The following is a 15,411-nucleotide window of genomic DNA, read 5'->3' as shown; positions in this document are numbered from 1 at the left end:
GAAAGCCTAGAAGTTAGGTAGAGAAGCGACTCAAGCCCTTTTTAATTCAGCAAAACAATCAAATAACAGCATTAGGTATATTATAGCGAATCGATTGACATCTTGTCTTAATCCACATTATTCGCCTCATAATGGATCAACTTCAGACCAACCAGTATGGGCTACCTTCGCACTTTTTAATCCACCCCGAGCTTCAGTACTTCCTCATGCCTGTTCAGACCTATTTAAGGGAGAACTTTCCACAATGTACTGAGTTAATTCTCCAAGTTGCTGCGTTTAATGGCAGCGACAGAGTCCTGATGGAACGGGATCCCGTGAGCGGAACGTGGTGTCTTCCCGCCGAGAGGTATGATGGGCGATGGAGCTCAATGTTGCATTTCGCCGTCTATATCGTGAGAGTTCGTTCGTAAGTTCCCCCCGAGGTATTTTTGTTTTGTTTTTTTGTTTTAATAAGGTAAAGCGTCATACACCATGGAAGTAGTCATTTCATATGCCCATTCTAACTTAGGAAAGTAACTAACTATCTACCTGTTATTAAGGGGCTTCGTAGTCGAGAACGTGGACCGTCTACTATCAATCGCGTTAGATTGGATTGACGAAGAAACCCAAAGCCTAAGGGTGGTGCTGACATTCGCCGTAAATGTCTATTTTGGTGATAACATAACACTGAATCCTTGCAATATGTGGGCAAGCGAGGAGGACGTGGAAGATTTGCAAGAACTACCTGAAGTCCGGATCCATCCGGAATTCTTGAGGGGACTTCTTTTAAAGACTTACAGATGGAGGAACGAGAACCTGATGCGATTCAGATTGCCGTACCCTAAAGTTCCGACTTTTCCAGAACGCTCCCAAGTTACGCATGGCGGAACTACAATAGGTTAGATACAGACCTAAGTACGGATGCGTATCATTAAGAGATGGAGAAATTGTTGTATTCTGTAGGATTATTTTAGAATAATAGGTTAGGTACCTAGGTAGTTAGGCAATCAAAGAATAGTCAGCGCAGCACTACTCAGACTTTACCTTACCTAATGTAGGTAAGCGTAAGCAGCTAAGCTGGAGAGGGGCACACAAGCAAGACACAAGCTATCAGCGGACACCACCGCTAATTGGTGTCCGCTAATTGGTGTCCGCTAATTCCCGTTTGTAGCGTCGCCTTCTTCAGCTGATTGTTCTTATTAGCAGCTTTGCGATATTGAGCTATTGAGGCAGTGAGTTGACGAGGTCCCAATTAAATCTTACGACCAGATAGCAAAACTTACGATCGTCTCAACCTACTGCTTTCCTATAAAATCGTTCAATCCCAAGGGAGCACACGATGTCGAAGCGACAATTGGGCCAGTTCGTATTACGGCCACAATTCGGAAGAGCTAGCCATCCTCCTCGACGAACCTTCACAACTGCTTCGGATACGACTAATAGGTCCCGCTGGGTTAATAGAGTTGCTATTGCCACTATTTCGTTATCTGGTCTAGCTTATACGATGGTATTTAGTCCAATTGAATCCTTTTGCATGGCTCTAGATCGCCTAATTGACCAATTTGTCTTCCATCGTAGGCGACTCAGAAACCAGTCAAATTCGACGCTCGCACACTCGCCGAACTCGATGAAAGAACGAAACGCGAAAAGGGCGTAGACGAGAATTCTCCGATGCGTTTGCGCATGGAGAAGTTCATTCGCGAACAGCAGAAGGAGATCGTCTTCGAACTTGAGAAGGTAGACGGCATGCGCTTCCGCGAGGACACGTGGACTAGAGAGAAAGGCGGCGGCGGCGTCTCCTGTGTCCTACAGGAAGGAAACGTATTCGAAAAAGCTGGTGTGAATATCAGTGTTGTCTATGGGACGTTGCCGAAACCCGCCATCTCGAAGATGAGGGTCCACCATAAAAATCTCGCAGAGCAAGATGAGGTCGACTTTTACGCCCTCGGCTTAAGTATGGTACTACATCCTCACAATCCGATGGCGCCGACTGTTCACTTGAACTATCGGTACTTCGAGACGATGCTGCCGGACGGAACTCCACAGGCCTGGTGGTTCGGCGGAGGAAGTGATCTAACACCAAGCTACCTGTTTGATGAAGATGCGGTGCATTTCCATAAGACGATGAAAGACGCCTGCGACAAACATAACAAGGAATATTACCCTAAGTTTAAGAAATGGTGCGACGAGTACTTCTCTAACACGCATCGAGGCGAGTCTAGGGGTGTAGGTGGAATCTTTTTCGACGACCTGGATGAGACCGTGGCCGACGCCGATAACACATTTGCATTCATTCAAGATTGCCTTAAGAGCTTCTTGCCTTCTTACTTGCCAATTATCCAAAGAAGAAAAGATATGCCCTTTACCGAAAAGGAGAAGGAGTGGCAACAGGTGCGAAGAGGCAGGTATGTCGAATTCAACTTGGTCCACGACCGCGGTACAGCTTTTGGCTTGAATGTTCCCGGATCAAGAGTCGAAAGCATTCTAATGAGTCTGCCATTAACGGCGTCCTGGCGTTACATGTACGAACCGGAGCCGAGGAGTCGAGAGCAGAGACTTCTTGAAGTTCTCAAGAACCCCAAAGAATGGGTATAATGCTTGCTCGTTTAGAAAATAAGTAATATATTATACGGGAAAAGATGCAAGAAAGACTCAAGAATAGGAATGTTAAAAAGAAATGGTGTATATAAAAAGAGAAACCTACCGTATATAGGAAGGATAGGAAGAAGTATAAAGTCATGACTAAATCATGTTTCTGCGTTTGAGCTTGGTAGAATTTTGATGATATAGGTTGGGAGTTTTAGCGAGTCATAAAGTAATAAAGCTGAATTAACTACCTAACCTAGGTACCTAGTTATGTTGTTGTCAATGGTATAGTTTTCTTTTCTTTTCAATACACGACTTACACTGGATCTGGTTGGTTAAACCAACACGGAAACTCCGATGATAGGATAGGTCGGAATGGTACCGCGGTAGACCCGACGGGATGGAAACAGTTTAAAGTTTTTGGCGTTGGCCGTTGAAATGTCCCGAGCGCACGTGCCATATTCTAAGCCCTGTAAATTGTAAGGTGGAATAATCTCGGTGGGGCTGTGACAGACGCGGCAGGACAAGATTGGGAAAGCACCTGCCCTGTAAGGTGGTGTCATTAAAGAAATGAAAGGACTTGAACTCGACTTGGAAACTCAAAAAAACAAGCTTAACTCCAATAATGACATAGAAACTAAACAACGCTTTTTCTCAACCCAATCCGACACCTCAACTCAGAGAGCCTGGGATTACATTACGTCTATTTACAAGACGTCTCACGTCTCTGTGATCTTTGGTTAATGAGTTAATGTATATATACAACACGGTAACTGCCTTATGTTCAGAGACCGTGCCGATCCTCGATATTGTGACGATCCATTTTCCCTACATATGCGACAGTACTCCGAGCGAGCGAGCAACCCATCTTCCTAAGACTACGAAAGCTGTCGCGTATAATACAACTTTCCTTGCCGACGCATTTCATCTTTCTCCCAGGAAACTAACACCATTCCCGTCCGAGTCATGTTCGGGTTTGGTCTGCAAGATCTAACTTATTAGATCCAACCCGTCGGAATGCTCTCACATCTCCGCTTTCATAGACGGGGTCCGTCCAATCCTTCATCTCCCATACCCGAAACCAGCCCTTGGGATGCTGCTGCCCTTCAACCAGCCCAGCTGGTCCCTGACGATAGCGTCCCAGCGCCTGAGATTCGACCACGATCCGCCACCTCCGTACCTTTTGCCCATGGACATGGGCAGCCTCCCTCGCAGCCGGCGCCACCTCAGTCCCAACAGCCGCCCTTACAGCATAGCCAGCCGCCAACCTTGCCACCAATTTCCGGCATTTCCTCAACCGAGTCAGACCTAGCGATTGACCTAGAAAAATTTGAACATAAGCCACGCGAAGAGTCGAAGCCTTTACCGCGGTCATCTTATAATGGGGATAGCGGGTTTATTGGCGGACTAGCTTTGCAAAATTACCGTCGGGAGCAGGCGGCGCTGAGACCAGACTCGTTAGATAGGAATACAACCCGCGCGCCGGAACCTCCTCTGTCGTTTACCACTTATTCTGGCGTGGCCAATTTTTCAAGTCGCCCAGTGCCGCCAGTAAAGCCTGTCAAGGCCGCTTCTTCCTTCACCCCACCTGTCTCTCTCCAGAATGCAAATACGACAGGTAAACGGCCACCGGGCGCTAGAATGGTGTCAGATTCTCAGGCCTCTCATGGCCAAGATGCCCCGAGAGGAAAGAAAAGCCTCCCTTTTTTGAAAAACCCCATGTCTACGTTGCTTCTGCGGAGAAAAACCAGTCAGAATGCACCAGACCTTGCATTGCCGTTACGTGGTCAAGATGAAGAACCTTCATACGATCCTCGGATTAGAGGCACCCGAGTCCATGATTTTAGTGCTCCACGACCGAGGAAAGTTGTACTGAATAATGAACCAGTTAGTTCAGGAGTCGAACAGCCTCGTCAGGATGTTGTGTCACCTACTTTAGAATATAATTCACCTGTTATAGGGGCACCTCCAGTTCCTCCTAAGGACGGAAATTCTCAGTCTACTCGATCATCCTCAACAAATTCTCGGACTGTATCAGTAGATACCGCATCTTTACTGAAAAACCGGGGTTCAGTGAATAGCCGCTCCAATATCGAGTCCAGAAATGGACGAAATAGCCAGAGGAGAACAAATTCGATCCCCCCGTCATTGATGTCATTATCTCGCAGTGGATCAGAATCTTCTAGCCGAGACGTCCTTTCGTCGATTCCCAGACATATGAAAAGCACGTCTTCACGGTTTAGTTTTGATATGATCGGTGCTGCGAAGCAGGAGAAGTTGCTAGAAGAACGACACCGGCAGCGACAGCAAGACAAGAAAACGGACGAGCCCCTCGAAAAGAGGGATTCTCGCTTCGATGATTTTGACGAAGACGCATTTGACTATGACGCGATGGATTATGACGATGGCCTCGAAGAACGTATACCGGGTGTTAATGCGGACTTGGACGAAGAAGACTTCGGCGGTGCAGATGACCCAGATAATGACCAGGAAAATTTCGCGGGCTTCTCCTTTCAAAGATCCAATCCCGTGTCAGAATTAGCCAGTCCCCGTAGCACTGGAATGTTGCCTACGCCTAGAGATGCAAATGGCAGTATCATTGGCTATGCAATAACTGAAGAGATGATAGATGTCCCCCAGCCCTTAGATATTCCCACCAAGGATTTAAATGAAACTTCTGCAAGGCAGGTATCAGAAGAAAATACCCCGACGGGACTGGGCATCCAAGGGCTCGAAGCTGTCAACAAGATGCCTGAACAAGTATTATTTCAAAAGCAGCAACAGGAAGGAACAACACGACAGCTCTCTAAGGACGACGAGCTATATTTTGACGACGGATTGATCCATGATTTTGACGGGGAGGGAGATGGGTCGGCGTTTGATGAGTCTATATTCGATCTTGAGGATACTGATAAATACGGTCGTCCAATTCCCGGATTGTTCGCCAATACGCTCTCGCAGAGAAAGGCTGTCGAGGAAGCAAAGAAGCGAGAATCCGATATGACCTCTAGATTGTCAGCGCAATCCGATTATTCAGAATCAACGGCTCACACTTCGCTCAGTGCCGGCCTCCAGTCTAAACCGACCGAATCTGAACCCAAAGCAGAAACAGAACCACTCGTAGAAGAGCGGAAATCGTCGGTTTTTGATGTAGACGATACAGATCAAGGCCAAATAGCAGCTTACCAAGCGGCCCTGGCATTAGCAACTCATCAAGCAGCAGCTTCCGGGAAGTTTCGAAGAGATTCATCCCCCCCGCTGCCTGCTGAGCTAACAGTTACGTCTCCGACGACGTCTGCGTCCTCCCACGCCGATAACCTAGATGATTATGAATATGACAATGGACTATCCGCAGGACTAGACGACTATGAACTTGATGACGACGATATTATCGCTGAGGCAAATGCTAGCGCTCTTGCGAACGATTCGGATGGTTGGTATGGACAAGAGTTTGGATTTTACTCCGCACCAGCACAGCTGCAAACCTATCATAATGCCAACCCGCTTAGCGAGAAGAACCTATACCAGTATTCTCACGGGGGTTACTTTGGTCCCAGCGGTATCAATCGAAGTACCTCGGGTCGTATCGTCTCGCGCGAACCGAACTTGACACCTATCACAGAGCGCTCCGAGTATTCGAATCGAAACTCAATCATGAGCTTAGGTATACCCCAAAGCGCAAATCCTAATGGGCCTTTGCAAAGTCCCGGCTTAGCTCAGCTCGCAATGATGGCAGACGATGATAACATGTCACTGTCGGCACTGCTTCGTCTACGCTCCAAAGCATGGGGTGGCTCTCAAGCGTCACTCGTAAGCTCGCGTGAGGGCTCGCCTAACGATAGAAACGGCGCTACTAGCCCATGGGGTCAGGACCTTGGTCTCGCAGCTTCGCACGGACGCAAGAATTCTGCGTTTTCTATCTTTAGTCAGGACTCTGCCGGAGCAGGTAGTGGCTCGGGTAGCCCCACGCTGACTATGTCCATGTCTGGCATACCTAGCAATTCCATTCCACCTCTCACGGTGCCTTCTAATCCGAACCCCACTGTCGCAACCTCACCTTCTAACCTACCAGTGTTTTCCCCCTTACAACCTTCATCAGTTTGCCCACCTGTCTTTGAGGATGAGGAGTCCAGCCCACTCGACGAAAGAAGGACCGGCATTGTAAGCCCGAGTCTATCGGCGTCAAGCACGATGACAAGACCACTTAGTGAAAATACGAGCCCAACAATTGGTCTACCTTCCCAAAAAAGACCAGGCATGGGTCATAGGCATAGAGGAAGTGCAGACAGCATCTCATACACGAAGGAAGAAGATAGTGGAGAAACAAGATGGATAATGGAACGACGCCGAACCGCAGAGTCGGGCGAGATAGAAATTCTCGGCCGACAAGTGGTTGATAGAGGCAGGATTTAACCTAACAGCTTTTGAGATAACCGATTTGGGATATAAAAATGGTTTCTTAAAACTCGGGGCGTGGGTGTAGCAGGGCTGGCGTACATTTTTAAGTGGGTGATGTATGAAACGTGTTTTCACGCCTATATATTATGCTTCCTTTGGAACATGGCATAGCATTAGAGAAATCGAGGGTTGGAGTAACAGACACCTGCGTATAAGGGTTTGATGGAGTACAAAAGCGTGAAGTCATTAGGCTTTCCTGGGTTGGATGAATGGAGGCTATTGAGCACGGGCTGGTCTTAACCGTGTACATCTACGCAGACCTTTGTATAAGTATAATAGCGCTTTTAGCTTAGGGGTCGTATTAGGTGGCCCTCTAATTATCTGATTAATATCACGTTACCTACTAATTAGATTGTCGTACGCGTCGTTGGAGCTGGAAGGGAATAAGTCATGGAGTTTTTACAATACCTTAGTTATGTACCTAGTCCTAATAGAATTAGGTACTTTTATTAGGGGTAGAGACATCAAATGTCCGGTGGCAATGTACCTAGGTACCTACATGTACGTTGCTTGCCTTGGCAGACAATACATAGGTAGGTACAAATAATATCAGAATCGACTTATGACTGACGTCAGTTCAGCTGAAAAACAAGAGATGCTGAATCTTGCGGAGTTGTTTACATAATCTAACTAGCCTTATAGCTTTTACGCTTTTACGCTTGTTAGATCCAACTTGGAAGTTGAAATATAGGTACTATATTAGTTAAATCCTTTCAAGTTTATATACTATTGCATCATCGTCTTTCTCCCGAGTTCAATAAATTAGGTAGATATCAGCTTTAGCTTACATTTATCTGATTCCTCATATTCTACTTCAAAGTAATTCATGTCTTCCAAAAGTGAATCTTATACGAGTCAAAACTCACAATGAAGCCATTTCCAGAGGTCAAGAGCAACGCGCCTCCAATGAGGTCAAGACTACCCCGTACTCTCCGGTCAAGATACACATGGCGATTAATAGCCATATTCATCATTGTTTCTTGTTACATATTCTCGCTGCCTCCATTTCCTCGGCCATTACCTGATTACAGCGGTCCGTATCCTGTCGGCGCAGTTGATATCGAGACACCCTTAGCATCACCGCGCATCGTCGATACGGTACGATTCAAGGAGACAAAAAAGAATGCGTTTGAGTTAGATACTGTGTTATTCGCGTTATATTATCCAGCAATCTACCATGCCACTCATCGTCAAGCGAAGCATCACTGGATTCCAAACCCGATATCCGTGACCGCCGAGGGTTACGCCAAGTTCGCGCACATTAACAACTTTATCATGAACAAGGTCATGACAGGAGTACTGAAAGCTCTCGTCGGACACGTTCAAATTCCAGCTCAAGTCGACGTACCGTTAGCCGACCTTGTATCTGAGGTGACGGCGATGCCGGAGACCCGGGACAACATGAAGGAGATCGAGAAGGTCGTACAGATTGGAAAAGGCGGGCATACGATTATCGTGTTTTCTCATGGCATGGCAAGCAGTCGCACTGATTATACTCACTATGCTGGTGAGCTCGCATCACGAGGTTATGTTGTAGCGCTGCTTGAGCATAGGGACGGTTCATGTCCCGGGTCCGTTATCATGGAAAGTGGAAAACCAGATCGTGTGAAACTTACCTTCAACGTCCCGGAAGTAGAAATGCCTAGCGGGAAGGAGTTGACGGTAGACGAATTCAAACGAGCACAGCTCGACTTCCGAGAGGCGGAGATCGAGGAGACCGTTCGAGTCCTAAAGTTAATTAACGAGGGGCAGGGAAAGGAGGTATTCAAATCAAACATGCGGGACGAAGGCGTCGATTTTATAAATTGGAAAGGCCGTCTCAACACAGACGATATGATAGTCGCAGGCCATAGCTACGGCGCAACCGGCGCCATGCAAGCCCTACGAGGCGGGCCCAGCGCAGAACGTCCGTTCAAAGGCGCCATCATCCTAGATCCAGGCAAGCAGAGCGGCCAGCTAAACGACGACATCCGGGTGCCGGTCCTCGTCGTCCACAGCAACTCGTGGAGCAGCAGGTACAGCCTATTCTACGGGCGCGCGCACTTCGACACGGTGCGCGACATCGTCGAGAACAACGTGCTGCGGGGAATGCCGTCGTGGTTCGCGACGTCGCTTGGGACGTCGCATCCGTCTGTTACGGATGCGCCGCTGCTAGAGCCGTTGCTGCTGAGCTGGACGACCGGGGCGCGGATCGATGTGTACGAGGGGTTGAGGGAGTATGTGCATGTGTCGGAGGATTTTCTGTGGTTTCTGTCTACGGGTGAGAAGCGAGGGTTGCTAAAGGAGAAGCCTGAGTTCCCGCAGTATGACGAGGGGAAGGGGTTTGGCCTGTGGAAGCCGGCGCAGGGGGAGAATGAGAAGACTATGGGGGCTTGGTTTGACTGGAGGAGGTATTGGCAGGTTCATGTATCACCGAATTAAATGTATGAGGTATAGGAGGTAGATCATGATGATTTAGGTACCTTGTTGCTATATGTAGAATATTGTGAATTATAAATATTACAAATTTATGCAGTCCTTCTTGCTGAATAACATTGTCTAGTATTCCTAACAACCTTTCCTCCAGTGAGATACTGGTTAACTTATCATCACCCAACCGCGTGTAGCTCTTCGTCACCTGTCAAAATTGGGGGAACTTCCGCAATGTTTTATAACCCTCTTCTCCGACATATAAGTCTCCTGGACCCCACAACTACCGAGCGCATATTTGTGTTCGTGATAGGCCACAGATCTTGAAAAGATCGAGACGGTGGCGTTATGGCTTAAACAGGCCAATCGAAATATCCCATCTCACGCCTCTATTTATACTTTATTAATAAAGGATCGATATCTGCAAGGAGAAGTTACTGACGGCGTACAGGATCTTACCCATCAGTCGAATCCAAGACAAGCCCCCAATTAGAGCAGAGTAGATAAGGTCAGATCAAGGGGGTAGATTAAATATCACCCCTCTCCTTGGAGACACGAATTCTAAGCGTCACGCATATCTCCTATGCGCATAATACATCAATCCCCGTCTATTTGAGCATAATCTAATATTCAATCCGACGAGCGATGTCAGATCTCGGGCCTTTGACGACGACATTTACTCCGGCGTCCGGGTGCAACTCTATTCTTTCGGGGATTGTATACACGCAGACTCTGCAGGATGGCAACACGACTACTCACAAGTACCATAGTCTGGGGCCCAGTGCCACGTCCGAGTGCTACCCACCAGGTTTTGAGCCGGCGTCTGGTTTTTATTCCCCTGGGATCTGCCCGTCTGGTTGGTGGTCGGCGTGCGGAACTTTCGATGTTATCGCAAGTCTTACCGAGACTAGAGCGACCTGTTGTCCGCTGTATGTTGAATTATAATACTCTGCCACTTGATTATAGGAATGGAGCTTCTAACAAGAACTTTATTTTGATAGAGGATATGTGTGCATACAGCAGCCAGATCCAACTGAGACGTGGTCGACCTTGTCCTGTTCATCGTCTGCTATTTCATCTGTCTCCGTGACGGTTCCAGACCTGTCTAACCAGATAAGCAAAGTTACTGTACTAAGTGGGATCATCATACATGCCGCAGCAATCAACGTACGGTGGCAGAGGAGCGATTTTATAGCATCTCGCACGGACGCGCCGACTTCTTCGGCGACTTCGTCACTATCGCCCTCTCTTTCTCAACCCCCTACACCAAGTGGGACTGAGATAGGTAATGAGGACGCAGAAACGGGGCTTTCCTTGGGCGCGAAGATAGGCATTGGTGTAGGTGTAGGACTGGGGGGGTTACTCCTAATCTCAATTGCGATTGGTATCTGGCTGTGGAAAATAAATCATCCCAAGGAGAAAGAGCAGCAAGGAAATATGACTATCAACCACCTGCCAAATTATGGGGCTCAGAAAACACGGGCAGAGGTATGGGAACAGTACCAGCAAGAGATGCAGACTGTGAGCAATACGCATGAAATGATCACAGAGAATAATCGACACGAGATCACGGGCACTCCCAGGCCGGCTGAGCTGCCCCATGAGAGTTGGAGGTAGCTTTTCTGAGTGCGAAATCTTATGCTAAACGCCTGTAAGAAAGTCCTATTTCGTTCAAATTTGGTAGTAAACTTTCTCTAATATCACGTAGGAACGACTATATCCATATTATTCAGCTGTAGATGCTAACTATTGCATTAAATCATGATTCTCCTAGTGCTAAATGATCATGGGACATTCATCACACTGATAGTGACCTTATTAGTTGTGCTAGGCGGTAGACGACCGCCTCCTGCAATCAGAAAAGACGTAGGATCCTCCTGGAAGACATGTAGAGACCTGGTGTACGAAGTTCCCTCCGGCGTCGATACTTTCGTCCACGAATTTTCGTCTCCTAGTGCCTTGTTGATGTAGACTTGAGAACAGCATCCCGAAGACACGATAATCGTTCCATTCGCACCGCCAGCCGAGGACCACACAACATATGGCGAGCCTGATGGGACCGAGCCATCAGTGGTCTTCAGCACATGATGGGCCGCAGCGTTAAAGTTTTCCGGGTCGCTGGAGAGGCGGTAGTAGACTGGGAATGTGCCTGAGTTTGCTGGGTTCGATCCTCCGCCGTACTCATACGTGAAGATGTATTGGCCGTTAGGGAGCAATGCTGCTGATGGCATCCCTGGACGTTGGCTGTATGTAGAGTAAGCCACATCGTCAACTACGGGACCCCAGTTGCGCAAGTCGGTAGTGGTTTGGTGAGCCAGCTTCTGGCCGTGGTTCGTGTCTCGTTGGTCTGAGTAGTAGTATATAAGCTTGCCATTGTGAAGTAGCAAGAATGGTTCCCAGACAGGAGTATAACCATTGTTCGGTTTGGCTTCGCCCCCAGCAGCAACATGGCTCAGGAACTTCCACGTCTTGCCGCTATCCGAAGAAGCATAGAGATCAAGTTGAGTCGTTGAGAGATCTGTCGGGATCGATGAACCAGCTAGTAGCACATCTCCTTTCTTATAGCCTGCGAAATCCTCTGGCAACACGTAGAGGAATGGCTGATAGCGTAATCCGTATCCGGATCCTTGGTCCTCGACTCGAGAGAGCTCCGTCCACGTAGCGCCTTTGTCGCTGGATCGGTAGATGGGAAAGTATACCGCCGGGGGTTCCGGGCTATAATTCTCCCATGTTGCTAGAATGTCGTTATTCGGGAGTTGCGCGGTGCGCGCATAGAGAACTCTTGGATCCGTATAATTGGAAGGCGGACTGTAGACCACAACCTGCGAGAGTTCTTTGATTGCGGACGATTGCGGTACCGCAAAAGTGCTAGTAGAAAGCGAGAAGATGGCCAAGGCGGCCGATAAACGATCATAGAGCAACATATCGGCTATATGTAATTAACCCAGCTCCCTGAGAGAGCTTACAAGTCGAGGATCTATACTCTATTTTCATCATGACAATCTTCTAATTATATACTTGCCTCTCGGGCTATCCGGATAAACCCGTTCAGAACATTCGCTATGCTCTCCTCCGAACAGCTCCGCAAAAACAAGATCTTCCCATGGTACCCCAGATTTTAGTCGAGCCAATCAAAAGGCCTTGTCTGTGACAAACATGGTAAAGTGACAGCCCAGACCTACGCCGATTCATGGAAATATCCCATAGGTTTAATAGTAACCACAACAAGGTCGTATTCCACCACCCAGCACAAACGGGGCGACCCAGTTCCCCTTGGGAGGCTGGAATAACTTCTTGATTTCCCCTCGTTCCCCACATAAACTGGGTTACGAAGCGGTCTGTCGTCTCCAAGACTCTCTCTCTTCATGCGCACCACTAGAAAAACCGTAACAAGCCAAATAAGCCTATTGACGACCTATCTATATTCCAGGAATTGCTATTTTATAGATAATTTTCAGCCCATGTCGGTGTGCTTATCCTATTGATATCATTCACTCTAAACCGTAAGAGTGGGACATACAATAGGATCGAGAATTAGCATGGTATGTTCTCGCAACATAAAGACTCCCGCATGTAAATTAGCGCTGAGAAACTAGTGCAAGATGGGGAGGTATCTATGGCCTTGAGGGATGTCATGAGTTCTTAATCGCATAATAAACAAGTTACTATTTTTCTATCAACGATGTGATGATTGAGAATGTCAGATAAAGAGAAATGGTGATATGCTTGACAACCTCGAAGCTGGAACTCCGGTAGGCTAAATTTATCTCTACATGATTCCTATGGTATGTGATTTAAAAATCGTGATACTATACAGTTGGCTTTAAAGTCTAGTTAAATGAGATATTTAATTACCTATACTTTTAATCCGTATATTAAGCCTTAAACCCTTTAACGTGGGAACTGGGAGAGAATTATTTCACTTATCAACACTAAGACAACTCCTCATAAAGACGCCCGACTAGTTAAGTTGTGACTTTATGTACCGGCTAGCAATTTCCAAACTATAATAAGCCATCCCTTTAGCTAACATACAATTTCATCCCGCTATATTTATGGACGGTACGCAAAATCCGGCTTTATTCATTAACGTATTGAAAAAAGGCCTTAAGATTAGTCGATCTAATTCCACAAGAGCCATTTACTTCTTTCTAAGGAAGCCTTATGTACTGTACAGAATTTTAGGAGGCACAATTGTATGTTATTTAAGGGGATAACTATGACAACAGTACCTGTTATTGTTACAAGAACTAAAAAGGGGTCCTATCAGGGGTAAGCTCGATTACATAGAACGGATGATCAGTAATCAGACGAGACAAGGAGTATAAGCTTGGCTGCGTCTGAAGTATAGGGAGACGTCTATCTTGATCGGCTCCACAAGCGGAGGTGTTGGGACGGCAGTAGCAGAGCTGGTCTAGGCGTTTAAAATGGACCTGAAGATGATAGGGAGATGTCCACTATCAAAATTCGAATATGTGAAGTCTCTAAGGGTAGTTCCGATCAACCACCATACGCCTGACCTCGTAGACCAAATCCGAGCCTTTACTAGCGCCGAAGGGGTAGACGTGGCGTATGACGCGGTGGGGAGCGAAGAAAACACCCAAAGAAGTTACCAGGCGATAAAAGAGGATATCGGGCAAGTTATAGTGATTGGTGTCATGTCAAAGATTTCTACTAGTGGGATCCGGACTACGGCAAAACGAACTCGACCTTATAACCGTGATTCGGCAGCGGTTACGCTTGAGAATGAGATTATGGTGTGTTGTTGCCAACTACAAGGCGATACAGCAGCAGGTCTGGCTCGAAGACTTCCAGGCAATATTGAGAAAGGTCCGGAGCGGGGAGCTGTCGCTAATAATTGCGAAGCTATTCAGGCCCAGCAACGCTGTAAAAGCCCATGAGCACCTTGTATCAGGCACGGATGTGAAGGGTCAGATGCTGTGTGTTATGGACGAAGATCTGGCTACGCAGCACGGCTTATAAAGGGGTTGGCCTATTTACCATGTTGTAAAATACTATAATTTATACGTAATACCTATTGGACGACTACCTATTTCTATCGTTTGAGTTCACTTGAGCCCTTCGGTATTCATTAGAGCGCCTAAACTACCTATAATCATTCATTTTCATGTTATTTTTAGAGATAACATTCCCATGTGTATCAGTGGTTATATCGAGTCTTTAGCTGCTCTCAAAGTACTATATATTAACCTAATGTCTCGTACAGTATAAAGGAGGCATCGAACATACCTTAAGTTATCATCTTTTATATTTCTAAGTCGGAACTTTATCTGTCAATCGTTCCCCGCCACCAATAGTCTTTTAAGTGACGTTGACTCCAAAAGGGATATATAATTCGTTGTATGGATTTAAAATCGATTTATACATGAGCGCAAAACTAATGATTTCCCAAATTGTCGATAGTATCACGGTGAGTAGTAGCGTGTATATCCGGATATCATCAATACAACGTCTCTTTCTACCACTGGTTATACAAGAGGTCACCCTCCAGGTAACACAAAAGCCTAAGGTTTACACCGCACCATATTCTTATATAATGGTATTGTCAATTTCGTTACGTAGGTAAGTCAAACCACCCTTACTGGGGCCACCCTAGTGGGGGCCACCCATTTCCCATACAAAATCAACGATTTCGCATATCTGTATTTAATTCAAGAAAATAGATAAAATTATACGGTCTTTGATTTTGAGTACGGTATTGGATTTTCACCAGGTATAAAATTTTGAAAAAATGGCAGGGCTAATATCTGTGGTGAAATGAATACAAGAGTATACACTAACAATTACACATACAAATTTATATGCAAAGCTGTTAAGGGATATTATTGCTTATAACTTTACCAATTAATATGGTATAAATGTAGAATCTATATCGTTAAATAAGGAACGTTTTAGTACAACTTTTAAATTTAGGGCCAATTATATAACTTATTTATCTGAGAAGTTATAAGCGTTTAT

The 15,411-nt window shown here is 46.4% G+C and overlaps 7 protein-coding genes across 7 annotated transcripts; 6 read left to right on the top strand and 1 right to left on the bottom strand.

Moving 5' to 3' along the window:
* Positions 1-131: 131 nt before the first annotated feature.
* F4813DRAFT_393472 (uncharacterized protein) lies at positions 132-882 on the top strand (the record flags this gene model as incomplete). Its single annotated transcript, XM_049247427.1, has 2 exons — positions 132-406; positions 540-882. 2 exons carry the CDS (start codon positions 132-134, stop codon positions 880-882), a joined length of 618 nt encoding a protein of 205 aa, XP_049095673.1.
* A 218-nt stretch (positions 883-1,100) lies between these two features.
* On the top strand, positions 1,101-2,737 carry F4813DRAFT_248534 (Coproporphyrinogen III oxidase). The gene is made up of 2 exons (XM_049240119.1): positions 1,101-1,486; positions 1,558-2,737. Exons 1-2 carry the CDS (start codon positions 1,319-1,321, stop codon positions 2,572-2,574), a joined length of 1,185 nt encoding a protein of 394 aa, XP_049095672.1. The 5' UTR covers positions 1,101-1,318; the 3' UTR covers positions 2,575-2,737.
* A 413-nt stretch (positions 2,738-3,150) lies between these two features.
* F4813DRAFT_373760 (uncharacterized protein) lies at positions 3,151-7,578 on the top strand. Its single transcript, XM_049244856.1, has one exon. The coding sequence runs from the start codon at positions 3,583-3,585 to the stop codon at positions 6,976-6,978; it is 3,396 nt and encodes a 1,131-aa protein (XP_049095671.1). The 5' UTR covers positions 3,151-3,582; the 3' UTR covers positions 6,979-7,578.
* Positions 7,579-7,710: 132 nt separating this feature from the next.
* F4813DRAFT_373759 (alpha/beta-hydrolase) lies at positions 7,711-9,509 on the top strand. Its single transcript, XM_049244855.1, has one exon. The coding sequence runs from the start codon at positions 7,891-7,893 to the stop codon at positions 9,442-9,444; it is 1,554 nt and encodes a 517-aa protein (XP_049095670.1). The 5' UTR covers positions 7,711-7,890; the 3' UTR covers positions 9,445-9,509.
* Positions 9,510-9,624: 115 nt separating this feature from the next.
* Positions 9,625-11,100, top strand: F4813DRAFT_373758 (uncharacterized protein). Its single transcript, XM_049244854.1, has 2 exons — positions 9,625-10,361; positions 10,434-11,100. The coding sequence occupies exons 1-2, from the start codon at positions 10,078-10,080 to the stop codon at positions 11,047-11,049; spliced, it is 900 nt and encodes a 299-aa protein (XP_049095669.1). The 5' UTR covers positions 9,625-10,077; the 3' UTR covers positions 11,050-11,100.
* Positions 11,101-12,470, bottom strand: F4813DRAFT_373756 (glycoside hydrolase family 93 protein). Its single transcript, XM_049244853.1, has one exon. It carries the CDS (start codon positions 12,354-12,356, stop codon positions 11,217-11,219), a length of 1,140 nt encoding a protein of 379 aa, XP_049095668.1. The 5' UTR covers positions 12,357-12,470; the 3' UTR covers positions 11,101-11,216.
* Positions 12,471-13,859: 1,389 nt separating this feature from the next.
* On the top strand, positions 13,860-14,333 carry F4813DRAFT_393466 (uncharacterized protein; the record flags this gene model as incomplete). Its single annotated transcript, XM_049247426.1, has 1 exon — positions 13,860-14,333. The coding sequence occupies one exon, from the start codon at positions 13,860-13,862 to the stop codon at positions 14,331-14,333; it is 474 nt and encodes a 157-aa protein (XP_049095667.1).
* Between the last annotated feature and the right edge of the window lie 1,078 nt (positions 14,334-15,411).

This window comes from Daldinia decipiens, assembly GCF_022478715.1.
Source record: "Daldinia decipiens strain CBS 113046 unplaced genomic scaffold F4813scaffold_44, whole genome shotgun sequence".
Lineage (NCBI taxonomy): Eukaryota > Fungi > Ascomycota > Sordariomycetes > Xylariales > Hypoxylaceae > Daldinia > Daldinia decipiens.
Note: the sequence above shows the minus strand (reverse complement) of the source record. Positions and strands in the feature narration are given on the sequence as shown.